Below are 16,013 nucleotides of genomic sequence, written 5' to 3'. Positions count from 1 at the left end.
ACTATAATACTATATGCATGATTGCATATCCAAATATCCAGTAATCCTGCACCGCTGGGATATTGTATTTGCTAGGCTGGTCCAGTTTAGGCATCGCTACTCGCGATGTGCTCCGGCGCACGCTCGATAGGTTTTATCCGGATCACGCAAACACAACTTTCCATCCAACTTTGGCACCGGTCTTAATTGTTCGTTTTGTATATGCTACCACACTTTTCCAGCCTGAAAATCTCAATCGTTATGCAGCTGCTTTTACAAAAGTCTATGCAGAAAGGCGCATCCTGACCTTGTGTTGCATGATGTGTATGCTGTTGGATATAATCTGAATTATAACGTGAGTCTTGTGGGGACGCTTGGAGGGCTCATGGTTTGGATTATGTGATTAGCGGATTTGTTTTCGTATTTGACCGCAGTCCGTTTAGTCCACCCTATATATATATCTTGTAATCGCACGGTAAGAGCAAGACGACTCATTGTATTCCCTGCGTTGTAACCCTCTCATTATATATTTTCCCCGCAAGAGTTTTTCATGTAAAAATCGTGTCTCGTGTTCGACCTTATTTTCGCATTATTTGCTAAGAGTTGGTTACGAGGTTTCAACCCTGTTGGTCTCTCTGCCGCCACCTCGTCTCGTCGCCTATTGCTGCCTACGTCATCGAGGCAGATTCGACGGCTTCGTTCACCGACTTCTGAGTTCTGATCGAGTTTTGTCTCGGCTGTTTTGCACCGCGCGCGTGGTTCTGTGACCGAATCGAAATCGCCGGTTCGACGGTTCCCATCTATAAAAGCTGCACCGCTACAGGCAGATTAATCCAGAGGCAAGAAAAATCAAAGGAGGTCATGTTCCTAAGGGCACGTTTGGTGTGCTTGCTGGCTACTGTGTTGCCGCTGGATAGACTAAAATTTGGTTGGTTAGCTAGCTGTCTCGGGGTTTGAGCTTTCAAGTTTTTTACACGCGAAGCTGAGCGAGTCAGAAGTGCGCTCCTGCACCGGCAAGCTTTACCTAAAACTACCAAACCTGCTCTAATTCCCTGTTTGCTGTCTGTTGCCGCGTGAAGGAAAAATTGCTGCACGTGGATCGAGCGAACAGAGACGACAGAGCCGTTGTTCCGTGAAAAAGAAATTCAGCAATTGTGTTAGGTGCACCAGGAGATTTATTACTGTTTTCCTGTGTACGCGGGCTGCAGGTTCTGCTAAGGTTACACAGTAACATACCTAAATTATTTACTGCAAATTATTTTCTTCTAGTTATTTTTTCTTAATGGCTTCTATAAAATATGATATTCCGCTGCTAAACCGATATACCAGGTTCGCTCTATGGCAAGTCAAGATGCGAACTGTTTTAGCGCAATCTGATTTGAATGATACCCTTAAAAAATTCAGGAACAGGGATTCAAAGTCTTGGACTAATGATGAGAAGAGGAAAGATCGTAAGGTCTTGTCTCATAGTCATCTTCATCTTTCAAATAATATTTTGCAAGAGGTTCTGCAGGAGAAAACTGCAACTGCTCTATGGCTCAAGTTGGAGTCAATTTGCATGTCAAAAGATTTGACAAGCAAGATGCATATGAAGATGAAGTTGTATACGCACAAGTTGCAAGACGATGGTTCTATGCTAACCATCTTTCGGTCTTTAAGGAGATCGTTGCTGACCTACAGTCTATGGAGGTAAAATATGATGATGAGGACTTGGGTCTTATTATTTGTGCTCACTGCCTAGTTCTTTTGCAAACTTCAGAGATACCATATTATATAGTCGTGATACTCTAACCATGAATGAAGTTTATGAAACATTGCTAGCCAAGGAGAAGATGAAACAGATGGTGTCTTCTGAAGGTTCCGCTTCCAATGGAGAAGCTTTGTCTGTTTGTGGCAGGACACAAAACAAATCAAATAATGGTTATAGAGGTAAGAGCTCGAATGGTTATAGGGGCCGTTCAATGTATAGAGACAAGGATGAGAAATTCTGCAATTATTGGAGGAAAAAGACTCATTTTATATCTGAGTGCTATAAGTTGAAGAACAAGGAGGAGAGAATTGGCAAATATAGATCGAAAGGTACATCTGATAAAAGTAATACTTCTGTTGCTGCTACTAATGATAGTTCAGATGGTTCTGAGGTTCTTGTGCTTTTGCTGGATGTGCAAATAATGGTGATGAATGGATTCTTGATTCTGCTGCTTCCTTTCATATATGCATTAATAGAGATTGGTTCATCACTTATGATTCTGTCCAAGGTGGTTCTGTTAGAGTGGGTGATGATAGTCCACGTCAGATTATTGGCATTGGATCTGTAATTGAGATGCATGATGGTGTTCCAGAACTTTTGACAGATGTGAGGCATATTACAGATATGAGGAAGAATCTTGTTTCTTTGAGTACTTTTGATGGCAAAGGGTACAAGTACTCCGGTGAAGATGGAGTTTCAAAAGGTTCTCTTATTGTTATGAAAGGTGATTTGAAATCTGCCAATTCGTATAGTCTTCGTGGTACTACAATTACAGGTGATGCCGCTGTAATTTCTAATTCATTATCTACTTCTGATGCTACTAATCTTTGGCATATGCATCTTGGGCATATGAGTGAGCTTGGCTTGGCAGTGCTGAGTAAGAGAGGACTTCTCGATGGGTATAACATCACCAAATTGAATTTCTGTGAGCATTCTGTGTTTGGAAAACACTAGAGCGTGAAATTTAATACATCAAGTCATACAAGTAAAGGTATTCTTAATTATGTGCATTCTGATTTATGGGGATCATCTCGTAAGCCTTCTCTTGGTGGTGCTCGTTATACGTTGACCATAATTGATGATTATTCTAGAAAGGTACGACCTTATTTCTTGAAAAGATAAATCAGAAGTATTTTTAGCATTTAAAGAGTGGACGATTATGGTTGAAAACCAAACTTAAAGAAGGTTAAGAAGCTTCGCACTGATAATGGGATGGAATTCTGTTCTAATGAATTTAAGTCATATTGCAAATCTGAAGGCATTGTTAGGCACTACACTGTTCTTTATACACCCCAACAGAGTGGTGTGGCTAAGCATATGAACAAGACTATCATCTCTAAAGTCCGTTGCATGTTGTCTAATTCTGGTCTGAATAGACATTTCTGGGCTGAAGCTGCTTCCACTGCTTGCTATCTTATTAATCGTTCACCCAGTATTGCCATTGATAAGAAAACTCCAATTGAGGTATGATCTGGTTCTCCAGCTGATCATTCACAATTGAGAGTTTTTGGTTGTATTGCTTATGCTCATGTTGATAATGGTAAATTAGAGCCTATAGCTATTAAGTGCATCTTTCTTAGTTATCAACCTGGTGTTAAAGGTTATAAGTTGTGGAATCCACAAACTCGAAAGGTTGTAATTAGCAGGAATGTTATCTTTAATGAATTTGCTATGTTACCTGATAACCTATCTACTAGTGCTCCTGTTCAGCAAAATTCAAGTGTGCAGGTGGAGCATTTTATTGATGTTGAGAATACACTAGATAATGATAATGTTGTTGTCCAAGATGCACCTATTGTTAATAATTCACCAATTGCTGATGATTCACCTATTGTTGAGCATTCTTCTCCAGTTGTGCAGCCTCCGCAACAATCTATTGCTACTGATAGGGCTAGAAGGGCACCTAAGCCAATTAAAAGGTTGATTGAAAAATGCAATATTGCTTATGCTTTGAGTGTTGTAGAAGATATTGAAGGTGCTGAACCTTCTAATTATTCTGAGGCTATTACTTCTACCGATGGCAACAATTGGATGACCGCTATGCAAGATGAGATGGAGTCACTTGAAAAGAATGGTACTTGTGATTTAGTAAAATTGCCCAAGGATAAAAGCATGTCCATTGTAAATGGATTTTCAAAAGAAAGGAAGTTATTTCTTCAAGTGATCTGAGCCAGCAAGCTATAAAGCAAGGTTGGTTGCTAAAGGTTACAATCAGATTTTAGGTATTGATTTTAATGATGTCTTTTTTCCAGTTGTGAAGCATAGATCCATTTGTACTTTGTTTAGTATTGTTGCTATGCATGATTATGAGTTGGAGTAATTAGATGTTAAAACTGTATTCTTACATGGGGAGTTAGAAGAGGTCATTTACATAGACCAACCTGAAGGTTTTGTTATTCCTGGAAAAGAAAACCTTGTTGTAGATTAAAGAAATCTCTTTATAGCTTGAAACAATCTCCTAGGCAATGGTATAAGAGATTTGAGTCATTTATGCTCTATCATGGTTTTAAGCGATATGTTTATGATAGCTGTTCTATTTGAAGACAGTTAATGGTTCAGCTATTTATTTGCTTCACTATGTTGATGATATGTTGATTGCTGCAAAAGAAAAATAAGAAATAGCTAAGTTGAAAGCTCAATTGAGTAAAGATTTTGAGATGAAGGATCTAGGTGCAGCTAAGAAAATTCTTGGTATGGAAATTATCGGAGATAGAAAATCCGGTATGTTATACCTCAGTCAGCAAGGTTATATTGAGAAGGTTCTTCATCATTTTAATATGCATGATGCAAAACTAGTGAGTACTCCGTTAGTTGCACATTTCAAATTATCCTCAGCTTTATGTCCAGTGTCAGATGATGATATTGAGTACATGTCTAGAGTTACTTATTCTAGTGGAGTTGGTTCACTTATGTATGCCATGGTCTGTTCTCGTTCTAATTTATCTCATGCATTGAGTGTTGTCAGTAGTTATATGGCTAATCCTGGTAGAGAGCATTGGACTGTAGTTCAGTGGATTTTTAGATATCTGCGTGGTACTTCTAATGCTTGTTTGCAGTTTGGCAAATCTAAAGATGGACTTGTTGGTTATGTTGATTCTGATTATGCTGGTGATTTGGATAAGAGGAGGTCTCTCACAGGTTATGTTTTTACCATTGGTGGTTGTACTGTTAGTTGGAAAGCAACTTTGCAGGCTACTGTTACTTTGTCCACTACTGGAGTTGAATATATGGCTATTTCTGAAGCTGGTAAAAAAATTATTTGGTTGAAAAGTTTATACTCTAAGCTTTGTGGGATTTCTTTTTGCATTACTATACATTGTGATAGTCAAAGTACTATTTGTCTTACTAAAGATCAGATGTTTCAGAAAGAACAAAGCACATTGACGTGAGATATCATTTTATTCGAGGTGTTATTGCTGAAGGTGATGTTAAAGTATGCAAGATACTCGTGACAATCCCGCTGATACGATGACTAAGCTTATTCCTACAGCTAAGTTTGAGCTATGCTCAAGCTTGGTTGGTGTTAAAGTTTAAGTCCTAGTGACTTTTGGCGTCGATGGTTATTTATTATTAAAGTGAGTTCATTGATGATACTTCTTTTGCTAAAAGATGAAATTCGTCTCAAGGTGAAGTTTGTTGGGTATAATCTGAATTATAACGTGAGTCTTGTGGGGAAGCCTGGAGGGCCCACGGTTCGGATTATGTGATTAGCGGATTTGTTTCCGTATTTGACTACAGTCAGTTTAGTCTAGCCTATATATGCATCTTGTAAGCCGCACGGGAAGAGCAAGACGACTCATTGTATTCCATGCATTTAACTTTCTCATTATAGTGAAGATCGTTGATCGGCACCCGTGATTTTTTTACAGGATTTTCTTTTCTACGTAAAAACCGCGTCTCGCGTTGGATCTTGTTTTCGCATTATTTGCTAACACACGCATCCTTTGAACAAAGAAAAGAAGTGATAAATTGTTCAGGTACACGAAATACGCAATACTGACAGATAAATCAGAAGACATGCACGAGTCACGAGGAACGGATGGGCAATTCAGTAACTCCATGCATCGTTATTGGTCAATGTGGCTCTGCTCTGATGAAATTGTTTTAACAATAAACCTCATTCATCTTATTTGCAGGCAGTTTTCAAGGGGCCTCCGCTAGCTAGCCCGCTGCGCTTCTGAATGTTGCTACAGAAAGAAGATCAAAAGGAACGACATCCTGAACGCATGCCTTGTCTCGGAGATCGTGGTTAAGGACATTAGTATCAGCGAGAATGGACGGTGGTTTACTATATGTAATAATTAATTGATCTTCGTGTCGCTTATGTTTTTCCTTTTGATCATTCATGATAAAATGATGTACTCCCTCCCTCCCAAATCACTATTCATTTTATCTTTTCTAGGTATTTAATTTTTTTTATATGCACCTAGCTAGATATATATTATGTCTAGATCCATAATAAAAATTAGGAGACGCAAAGCTAAACTAGCACGCGAGCATCAGCAAGCATCCCGATGTTCAATCTTGGATCGCGTCCACCGCTTCCCACCTTTCCGACCTTCCACATAAATGGGTCCACAACTATACTTTATCCTCTTTCTCTATTCACACGCTTGCTAATTGCGTGTCTGCATCCTTCTCATTCTCTTCCTCATTTCTCCTCCCTCACCTGATCTAGATCTATCAATGAAATCACCAAGTTCGAGAAGGTGCTGAGGAGGGGAAAGAGTGCAGGAGCGGGTGGCCTGCTAGGAGCTAGGGTGTAGCGAACTCCCAGTGCGGCAGGCCGGCAGCCATGGCAGGTGCAGGCGGAGGCGGAGGCACGGCTCGCAGCGACGGGCACGGCAAGAGCATCGGCAAGCATGGCTGGAGCAACGATGGGAGCGAGTGGGAGGGTGCATCGGTGGCCACGGGTGGCGGTGGGAGAGGGAGAGCGCACCTCGCGGTGGCGGGCGTCGCAGGAGCCACAACTGGAGCGGCCGACAACACAGCGGTGGCCGGAGTCTTTGTTGTATTTTCTTCTTTTTCTTTTCCTCTTTCGATATAACTTTGTTAGAAAATTTTTGTTCAAAAATTTTGTACATAGCTTTTTGTTTCCAACTTTTATTCTTAATTTTGTCCTCAAATTTTTATGTTTAATTTTTTCTTCAAAGTTCCGACCTCAATGTTTGTTTCCAGACTTTTTTCTCCAATTTTTTTATAAATTTTTTCAGATAGTTATCTACAAATCAATGTTTAAACATTGTATACAAATTAATGTGCATAAGTTTGTCTACATATTTGTGCGTATAAGTTTTGTCTATTAATTTATCTCTATACGAGAAGGGGACCACTCATGATTCAGAAACAGAATGTACGTCGGAAATCGCTCTCTGTGCTGGCGCGCGCTAATTAGCAATCCCCGTTAGGAGAGAGCAATAGCTAATTGTAAGGCACCGTGCTTGAAAGATGCAAAAGAAATTAACTAGACACCTCTCTTCATTATCTAATAAAAAAACTGAAATCATAACTCGCTGTCGATAGATCTATGGCCAAGGCTTATATATATATATATATATATATATATATATATATATATATATATATATATATATATATATATATATATATATATATATATATTACATCAATCAGACACATTCAAAGAATTAATCCTATGTTCTTGCATATTAATTTACTGGTTAAAATAAAATCATACCTCCAGGACGAATGCTAGCTATGCATCACAAATTCGTAGTACCTAGCTGCTCCTACTAGTCAATCGATGTCTTCAAATGTCGTCGAGGAAAATCCCAGCGACGACGCGAAGGTGACCGTGGTGTCGCCGCCGAGGTACCGCTTGAGCCGGTCCAGGTCGTCGGCAGCGTCCATCATGGTCGGCCGCGCAGACGGTTGCTCCTGGGTGCAGAGGATGCCGAGCTCCAGCAGCTCGCTGATGGCCACGTCCGACATCCTCCTCACCTCCGGCGTCTGGTCCCGGACCATGCGCACCAGTGCCGGGTCGACCACTGCGTCGGCGCGGCCGTGGTAGTGGATCTTCACCCACTTGTGCAGGCTCAGCCCGGCCTCGAACATGTCGTCGGTCGGCTTCCTCCTCGTCACCATTTCCAGCACCAGCACGCCGAAGCTGTACACGTCGCCCTTCGTCGTCGGGTTCGAGCCATAGCCGTACTCTTCGGACCATCATCAAGAACCAGTCAGAACTGACCAGGGAAATGAAGTGAATTGATCACGAGAAGGAAGCGTGCAATTTGATGCCACAAAACAACGTACCTGGAGGGATGTATCCGATGGAGCCGCAGAGCATGTTCGCGGTGGAGGCGCCGACGTCGGCGGTATTGGCCACCCCGCCAATGCTCATGACGAGCCGGGAGATGCCGAAGTCAGAGACGAGCGCGGTCATGTCGTCGTTGATGAGGATGTTGCTGGGCTTGAGGTCGCAGTGGATGACCTTGACTGGCGAGTGGTGGTGCAGGTACGCCATCCCCTCGGCGACGTCGCTGCAGATGTTGACCCGCTGCACGAGGCTCAGCTCCGCCGGCGGCCCCGCGTAGAGGCACCGCTCCAGGCTGCCGTTCGCCATGAATGGCAGCACCAGCGCCTTGAAGTCCGGCAGGCTGCACGCCGTGACGATCCGCATCAGGTTCCGGTGCCGGATGCGCTTCAGCACCTGGCACTCGCGGTTGAAGCTCTTTGTCGAGTTCCCCGTCTGCAGCTGCAGCACCTTCACGGCGACCATGGTGCCGTCGCGCAGCGTGCCCCGGTACACCCGCCCGTAGCTTCCCGTCCCGACGAGCCGGTCCGCGCTGAACTCCTCCGTCGCCTCGACGAGCTCCCGGTACGTGATCCGCGGGTACTTGTACTTCATCACCGGTGACGAGCCGCCGCTGCGCCGTCCCATGAATATGTCCTCCCGCATCGCCGCGAGCCGCTCGCGGATCTTACGGACGCTGACCGCGCAGATGATCGTCAGCGCGAACGCCAGCACGGCGGAGCAGACGCACAAGACGACCAAGAACTTCCGGGACTGGTACCACGAGCGGCGCCTTCCACACAGGCGCCTGACCACCGGACCGCACAGCCGCTGGTTGCCAAGGAAGGACAGGATGGTGAAATTTGAGAAGGGGCCGGCTGTGGGCACGACGCCGGTGAAGTCGTTGTACGACAAATTGAGATATCTCAGCTTGGTGCACTTGGCCAGGCTCTGGATCTCGCCGGTCAGGGAGTTGTTCGAGACGTCGAGGTTCTCGAGGCTCTGCAGGTTGCCGAGGGACGACGGCAGGAAGCCCGAGAGCGAGTTGTGCGACAGGTCGAGCACCGTCAGCTCAACGCAGTCGGCGAGGCCGGCGACGATGGCGCCCGTGAAGTTGTTCCAGGACAGGTCGATCGTCTGCACCTGCGGCATGTTGCTGATGAGGCCACCCGGCAGCTTGCCCCCGAGCTGGTTGCGCGAAAGGTTCAGCGTCAGGATGCTGGTGGCCACATCGGGTATCACGCCGGTGAAGTGGTTGCTCGAGACGTCGAGGTGCTGGAGGCCGGCGTGGCGGCCGATGCTCGCCGGTATCACCCCGGAGAGCCGGTTCCTCTGCAGGAAGAGATGGGTGAGCTGGACGAGGGTCCCGATGCTGCCCGGGATGCTCCCCGACAGGGCGTTGCCCGACAGGTCCAGCTCGCCGAGGTGCGTGGCGTTGCCGATGCACGCCGGGATCTCGCCCGTCAGGGCGTTGTTGGAGAGCACGAGCTGCTGCAGGAACGGCAGCCAGCAGAGGGACGTCGGGATGGTCCCGTTCAACATGTTGCTCGACAGGTTCATCAGCGTCATGTTGATCACGTCGCCGATGTCCGCGGGGATCGGGCCCTCGATGGAGTTTAGCTCCAGGTTGAGGTGCCACATGTCGCGCGGGAGCATCGAGCCGAGCCGGCTCGGCAGCCGCCCGCCCAACCCCACGCCGCTGGCCTCGACCTCCTGTAACGCGGAGCAGTTGGACAGCGCGGCGAAGAATGGCTCCAGGTTCCTGTTGCCGTCCTGGCTCCGGAACTGGTTGCCGGACAAATGCAGGTACATGAGGTATATCTTCCCCGAGACGATGCTTGTCGGCAGCTCGTCGGCGAGCAAGTTGTTCTCCACATCCAGCATGTACAGACGCGAGCAGTTGGCGAGCCACCGTGGAAGCGTTCCGGTCAGCCTGTTAGAGTAGAGGTTGAGGACGGCAAACTTTTCCGCGAGGGTGTCCGAGGACGCCATGCGGGGGATCTCGCCTGACAGGTCATTGTTGCCGAGGTCGAAGACTCCCATTATTGTGCAGTTCAGGAAGATTGCTTCTGGGATGTGGCCAGACAAGCTGTTATGATGGAGGCTGAAGTAGTACATGACCGTCAGCTCCGAAAGGGATGGTGGTATGCCGCCGGTGAGCTGGTTACTGCTGAGGTCAAGCGCGCCAATTTTCCGGAGGTTGGAGAGCTCGGCTGGAATCTGTCCGGTGAGGTTGTTGCTTGACATGTCGAGGTTATAAAGCACCGTGAGGTTGCAGATGGCCAGAGGGATACCTCCAGAGATTATGTTCTCGTACATGATGAGGTCCGTGAGGAGCGTCAGGTTGCCGATGGACGGAGGGACGGCGCCGGAGATGTTGTTGTTGGAGATGTTGAGGCTCTGGAGTTGCGAGAGGCTACCGAGGGCCGGCGGGATGGCACCGGAGATGCGATTGTGGGAGATGTCGAGGTACCGGAGCTGAGAGAGGTCGCTGATGACGGGAGGGATGGCGTCGGAGATGCGGTTGTAGTTCATGATGAGCCTCTGGAGGCGCGTGAGGTTGCCGATGGACGCCGGCACGCCCGAGAAGCTGTTGTTGGACACGTCGAGGCTCCGGAGGTGCGAGAGCTCCCCAATGACCGGAGGAATGGCGCCAGAGATGTCCATGTTGGATAGGTCGAGCCCAACGACGTGCTCCCTCCGCCAGTCGCAGGTGACGCCGGTGAAGCTGCAGACGTGGCCGTTGGACTCGTTCCAGTCCGCCAAGGCCGCCGCCGAAGCCGAAGGCAGCGTGAGCCCTTGCTTCAGGGACAGGAGAGTAGCCTTCTCCCGCAGAAGGACCTGCCGCCGCATGCCCATGCCAGGCTTGTCCGCCGAGGTCAACGACGTCGACGCGGCGAGGAAGAGGACGAGATGGATTAGGAGGAGGATGGCCTTGCGGACCCTCATCCTCTCCTCGTCGGAGGGCACTAGTAACCACTGGAGGATGGAGATGATATGACCTACTAGCTAGTAGATTGTACCAAAGCTACTACATGACCGTAGCATCTGCCATCCGCGCTAGCTCGATCGTGATCAATTGAGCTTACGCGACGACCAGAGAGAGCTGCACCTGCTGGAGAGTGGAAGGAGAAACATTGGAGCTGCTGCAGGGATGGAGATGGTTGTGGAAAACGGCTGTGCCCATGCCTGCCGTGGATCGGAACGGCCTAATGGAGGCCGCAGAGGTCTCCCGGGATGCCATGATTGTGCGGCGCACGAAGCGCGGCTTTTCACCTCGGCTTCGTGCATGATGAGTGGGCAGGGGCGCGCGCGAGCCACTGAGGCAGTCGCGTCGGAGGGCGCGGGGAGCATGTGTGCGCGGCCGCGCAGGCCCGGACAGTGATGGTGGCGAAAAGGACGGGGGTGTGGCAGCGGTGGTGGGCTCCGGTGATTGCGGGAGGGGATGACAACAGGGCTGTTGATTTCTGGTTTGGCGCCCGCACTCAGCGCGAGCGCCAGTAGCTCAGTGCATGCATAGGCTGAAGTAGTGCCTGCCAGGCACCTCTCGAATGGTCCGGGCAACATAAGTTGTTCCCCTCTTACCCGAGCAATCTGCTTCGTCGAATCCGGCATTAGTCTGAAAAATCCAGGATTCCAGGAGCTATCAAAAGCCTTGAGACACCACATGAAACAAGTCAGGAGAAATTGAAGAAAAATAATTACCGGCAACAAGCATCCAAACATGTTCCTACTCATACAATATTGACTTCTCCAGGGGGAAAATACCCTCTGGGGTTCAGAAAAAGGAAATGAAGAATATTAAAATTCGTCTTTGAGCTGAAATTCCATGGGTGCTTGGTGATAACATCATAACTTTATAGTTAACTAGCGACTAGCCTAGGCCATACGTCCTAGTTGTACCTTCAAAAGTTAAGAGGTCATCAGACAATAGCAGAACAAAGGAACTGTTCCCTGGCATTAGCTATGCTATTTTAGAGGGCAGATAATGAGGCTATCAGAAGAATATTATATCACAGGATTTGAAGGTTAAAAGCTTCGGGGATTCAATAGAAGGAAACAGGGAAGACAGAGCTACCAGAAAATGCAGGCAAAATTCTGCTCGATTGTAGATATGTTGCAGTCATTGACTTAGGTATCAGGCAGCATCAGGGGGACATCACTGATATTCTTGTTGCCATCAAGAATTCCCAGGGTATGGACCCATCGTACTGTGCCAAACATGCACATCCACCAGAGAATAATCTCAGCTCTCACTGGACACACACACATGATTCACATATTAGCTTTTCAACGGTTTGGTCCATGCAACAGCTTATGATCTATACTGTGCACGAGTGGGTGGTCCTGAAAGCTTAACCTAAGACATGTTTATGTGTATAGGTAACCAAGAAATGTCAAAGAATGATTAGCACTTTGTGAAGCAGAGCTCTGGCTAGAAAGATCAGCCTATACATCTAAATGGTATTATTTAATGGTCTTTTTTAGGTACATCATGCCTTCCTTTTAACCAAATCTAGTGGGGCACTCTTGTTATTCCCATTTGTTCCCTGCTGTTCCCACTTCAACCATACTTAGTTGGCAGATTTTTTCTGGCACTATCCCACCTTGAGAGATATGCCTGTTGCTAAGTAGAATAGTAGATCACATAGGCTACACTGATCCCATGAAAAGCAGCAGGACAAAACAAACTCAAAGTTTGCAGACTCGATGGGATAAAGAGCAAAGTTTGCAGATCCGATGGCATAAACTGGATTTAACCTTTTACGATGGATATCTTGGGTAAGGGAAATTTGCAATGGAAAATCAATATTTTTATCTTAAAGATCACTTGCACGCTAGTTCCCGAGCTGTGTAATGTGCAATAGACAAAGCAGAGTTGCTCCTCCTAGTGCTCTAATGGTTCTACGCTAACTAGTTCTTTTTAGATAGGTAGACTATAAGCCTGCCTCCTAGTACTCAAAGTATGTTGGTAGTATGTTTAGTAAAGCTTATTGAGCACTTGGTAATGGTTCGTCAGATTCATACCTGAGACAACCCTATGACCTCAAGAGTTCGAGCAATGGGTATGGAAAGCGCAAGGCGTGGTGCTATCTTTCCAAAGCAACTAGTTAGCATCCTAATCAATGTTACACCTACAAAAAGATTGCCCTTCAGACCTTGAGGATGGAAGTGATACATATAGGCCATCGTTCTGTGCCATCCACTTCAGAGTGAGAAGATTGCCCTTCCTTCTTCTGTCAAGGGACACGACGTGATCAGAAAATGACGTTTAGAGGAACACCTGTGGTTCTACGAATTGGGTGGCATTTGCAGCACACCTACACATGTGATGTGACAGTAGCATACCGTTGCTGCTCCCTCTCGCTTCCCTCGGCAGCGATGAGCTGCATCATCACTGATTCTTGTTGCATCGCATATCTCAAACCATGAATCAAGCAGAGAGCAGCTCAATCCTCGAATTTGATTCCTGTAATGCCAATCCTCTCCTCATGGCCCCGTTAGCCGCTCTGATTCCGATATTAAACAGGTGGATGATAAGGGGGCGGTGCTGTTTTGGGCTTGTAGCCGCCTAGCCGGCCACCCCCTGCGCATTTGCACGAGCAGGTGGTGGGCGCGTGGCCGGTTCCTTCGCTGCAGAGTACTGACGGAGACGGCCGCCTTGAAAGTTGAAACGCGCAGCGCCTCGATGCGTCGCGCTGTGAGGCTAGCATCTACCTGCTACCGCGGTGGCGTGGCTCAAACATGGCACTGCCACGCGGGTGCCATCTCGCTTGCTACCGCGCGCTGCCGCCGAGTCGGGGCTGCATCGCGATGCAGGGTGAGAGGCGTAGGCGGGTCTCGGAAACGAGGCTGCGAGCGAGCTAGGGAGCGCCGGCTCGAGGCGGGGGTACGCGGTCGGAGTGACAGAGAGGAGCACGGATCAGGACTTCCGACGATCAAGCGAGATGATGGGCTGGGTTTGAACGGAGATTTTCTTTGACGAGCCTATGCCCATCATTGTAGGATTGGATTGGGCTAGTAGCAGAAGGCCTCACAGCAGCCTATGCCCATCATTTTGTTTTGTGTTTGTGGCATGGCGAAAGGGATTCGGCCCATTTGGCCTTTTACGTTTGCTAAAACAAAACAGGCCTAGAAATAGAGACATGGCTTTATGGCTTTAAGTCATACGGTGATGCTAGGGAACGGGCGTTCGACACCTGTCCGGACGTGCCATCCATCAGCTGCCAGATTCGATGGCTCAGCTCGCGTCACTCACATTTCTCCTCCCACTCCTCCTTCCACCGCACGCCACCCTCCCCATTCCTTTGCCCCTTCCCTTTTTCTCGCTCTCACCTGACGCGACCCCGAGGCGGCGATGCGGACGCCGCGGCCGGCGGGAAGGACGGCGGCGGAGGCCACCACTGGAGGTCACCCCTGCGACGCGGACGCCGCGGCGGCCTCGGCGGACCATCCCGCCTCAACCGAGGCCGGCGATGCGATTTTGGCCAAGGCGAACAAGCGCGCGAGGCTACCCAGTGAGTTCATCGTGCCCCGCATCTTTCCGTTGCTAATTTGTGCAGATTTAGGTTGGGATTTCATTCGATTTAGGGTTTAGGAGTTTATCCTTGAGAACAAATTCACCGAGTTCATATGCCCCCTGCATCTAGCGGCTTGATTTTGCAGGTATATTGACTAGGGATATTGTTCGATTTAAAGGTTTGGTTTGCAATGTTTCACAGAGTTCATCCACTGTTCATGTTGCAAGGTTTCAAGTTTGGCAGAAATGGTTGATATGTAGTTGTTTTTTAGGTTAGTTTCACATAGTTAGCATGAGATCCACCAGTTCATATTGCGATATTGTTAAGCCCTCCTCCCACCCATGTTACACATGAACTGAGCCATGTACTGTCAAAATGAATTGATCCAATAATTGGATTTATTAGGTTTTTAACCATGTGATTTACATCTTATGTATGCATTTGCGATGTTTTTGATTTGATCCATTCAGGATGTATGCTTTTTGGTGCAGATTTAGTTTATGCATGATTTTTAGCCCTGCAAAATACACCATGTTTATTTTCTCTGTGTCATGGATTAAAATACAAGCATCTTTTTACTGCTCATACTCATGCAAATGCTTGTTTTTTATTTTTGTTTGCAGATAAGCCACTTAACCAAAGATGAGGAACACTTCAAAACAAGGTTTTCAGTTTACAAGATTCGTGATCTTCTACCTAGTCTTGTTGATGAGCAGAAGTAGTGGGTCCGTGAGGCAGGCTTTGGCGCCCTTCTATTCCTAGCTGAGTTTTTTTGTCCTAATTTATAGAAAATTGGTTGCAGCCAAGTAATGAGATCCAGACAAACGAGTTTGTTGAAAAGTATTGCAACCAGGAGGAGAAGTAATTGAAAGTGCATCTAAGTCCCTAAGTGGGTTTTGGTAAATTAAATGACAAAACGATTAAAGGACTAACTTGTTTACTTGAGATTATGAGCAGGGTTTTATTCTCATATTTATGATGGGCTATTATCTCATAAGTTGAATATGTATTATATGGCTCACAATAAAGAAAAGAAAGCAAATATGTGATCCCGTGATGCAATTATATGATCAATGACAGGTAAGGGTGAAGTAAAACTTGGGGATATGTTTTATGGTTGATCTATAAGTCTCCAAATCATGTGATAGCTTGATTGACAAGTAAAAGGATCATTAAGAAAAGAACAATGATATTCGCAAATGGATATTGCAAGACTTCATGTGCATATGATAAAAAGATATGAGCTTATGTGTTACATATTGGCCTTGTTATTGGAAGTTTGCAATTCATGATACATTCTTTATCAATCAAGAATAAGCATTTGAAGAGGATTTCAAATGAAATTTCATTGTTGGTGTCAAAAGCAAAGCTAAACTCAAAGTGGCAAGAATAGGTGAAGAAATCAAATAAGGTACTAGAGCGAGAGATTAAGCAAGCTTTGGTCAAGCGATGGCTTGAACTATGTGCATTTTGCTAAGGTGAAGTGGCTAGTATCGGGGGGTTTCAAAGT

The 16,013-nt window shown here is 46.6% G+C and overlaps 1 protein-coding gene across 1 annotated transcript; it reads right to left on the bottom strand.

The window, feature by feature from the left end:
• Window positions 1–7,368: 7,368 nt before the first annotated feature.
• Window positions 7,369–11,299, bottom strand: LOC101763049 (putative leucine-rich repeat receptor-like serine/threonine-protein kinase At2g24130). Its single transcript, XM_004956800.4, has 2 exons — window positions 8,003–11,299; window positions 7,369–7,902 (listed from the first exon to the last, which is right to left on the bottom strand). Exons 1-2 carry the CDS (start codon window positions 10,929–10,931, stop codon window positions 7,487–7,489), a joined length of 3,345 nt encoding a protein of 1,114 aa, XP_004956857.1. The 5' UTR covers window positions 10,932–11,299; the 3' UTR covers window positions 7,369–7,486.
• Between the last annotated feature and the right edge of the window lie 4,714 nt (window positions 11,300–16,013).

Source organism: Setaria italica, chromosome II, assembly GCF_000263155.2.
Source record: "Setaria italica strain Yugu1 chromosome II, Setaria_italica_v2.0, whole genome shotgun sequence".
NCBI lineage: Eukaryota > Viridiplantae > Streptophyta > Magnoliopsida > Poales > Poaceae > Setaria > Setaria italica.
The sequence above is the reverse complement of the archived record's forward strand: the minus strand, read 5'-3'. Positions and strand labels throughout refer to the sequence as shown.

Coding starts and splice junctions, on each gene's coding strand:
- LOC101763049 (XM_004956800.4), bottom strand. CDS start 10,931: ATGAGGGTCCGCAAGGCCATCCTCCTCCTAATCCATCTCGTCCTCTTC. Junction 7,903..8,002: donor CATCGGATACATCCCTCCAG/GTACGTTGTTTT, acceptor GATGGTCCGAAG/AGTACGGCTATGGCTCGAAC.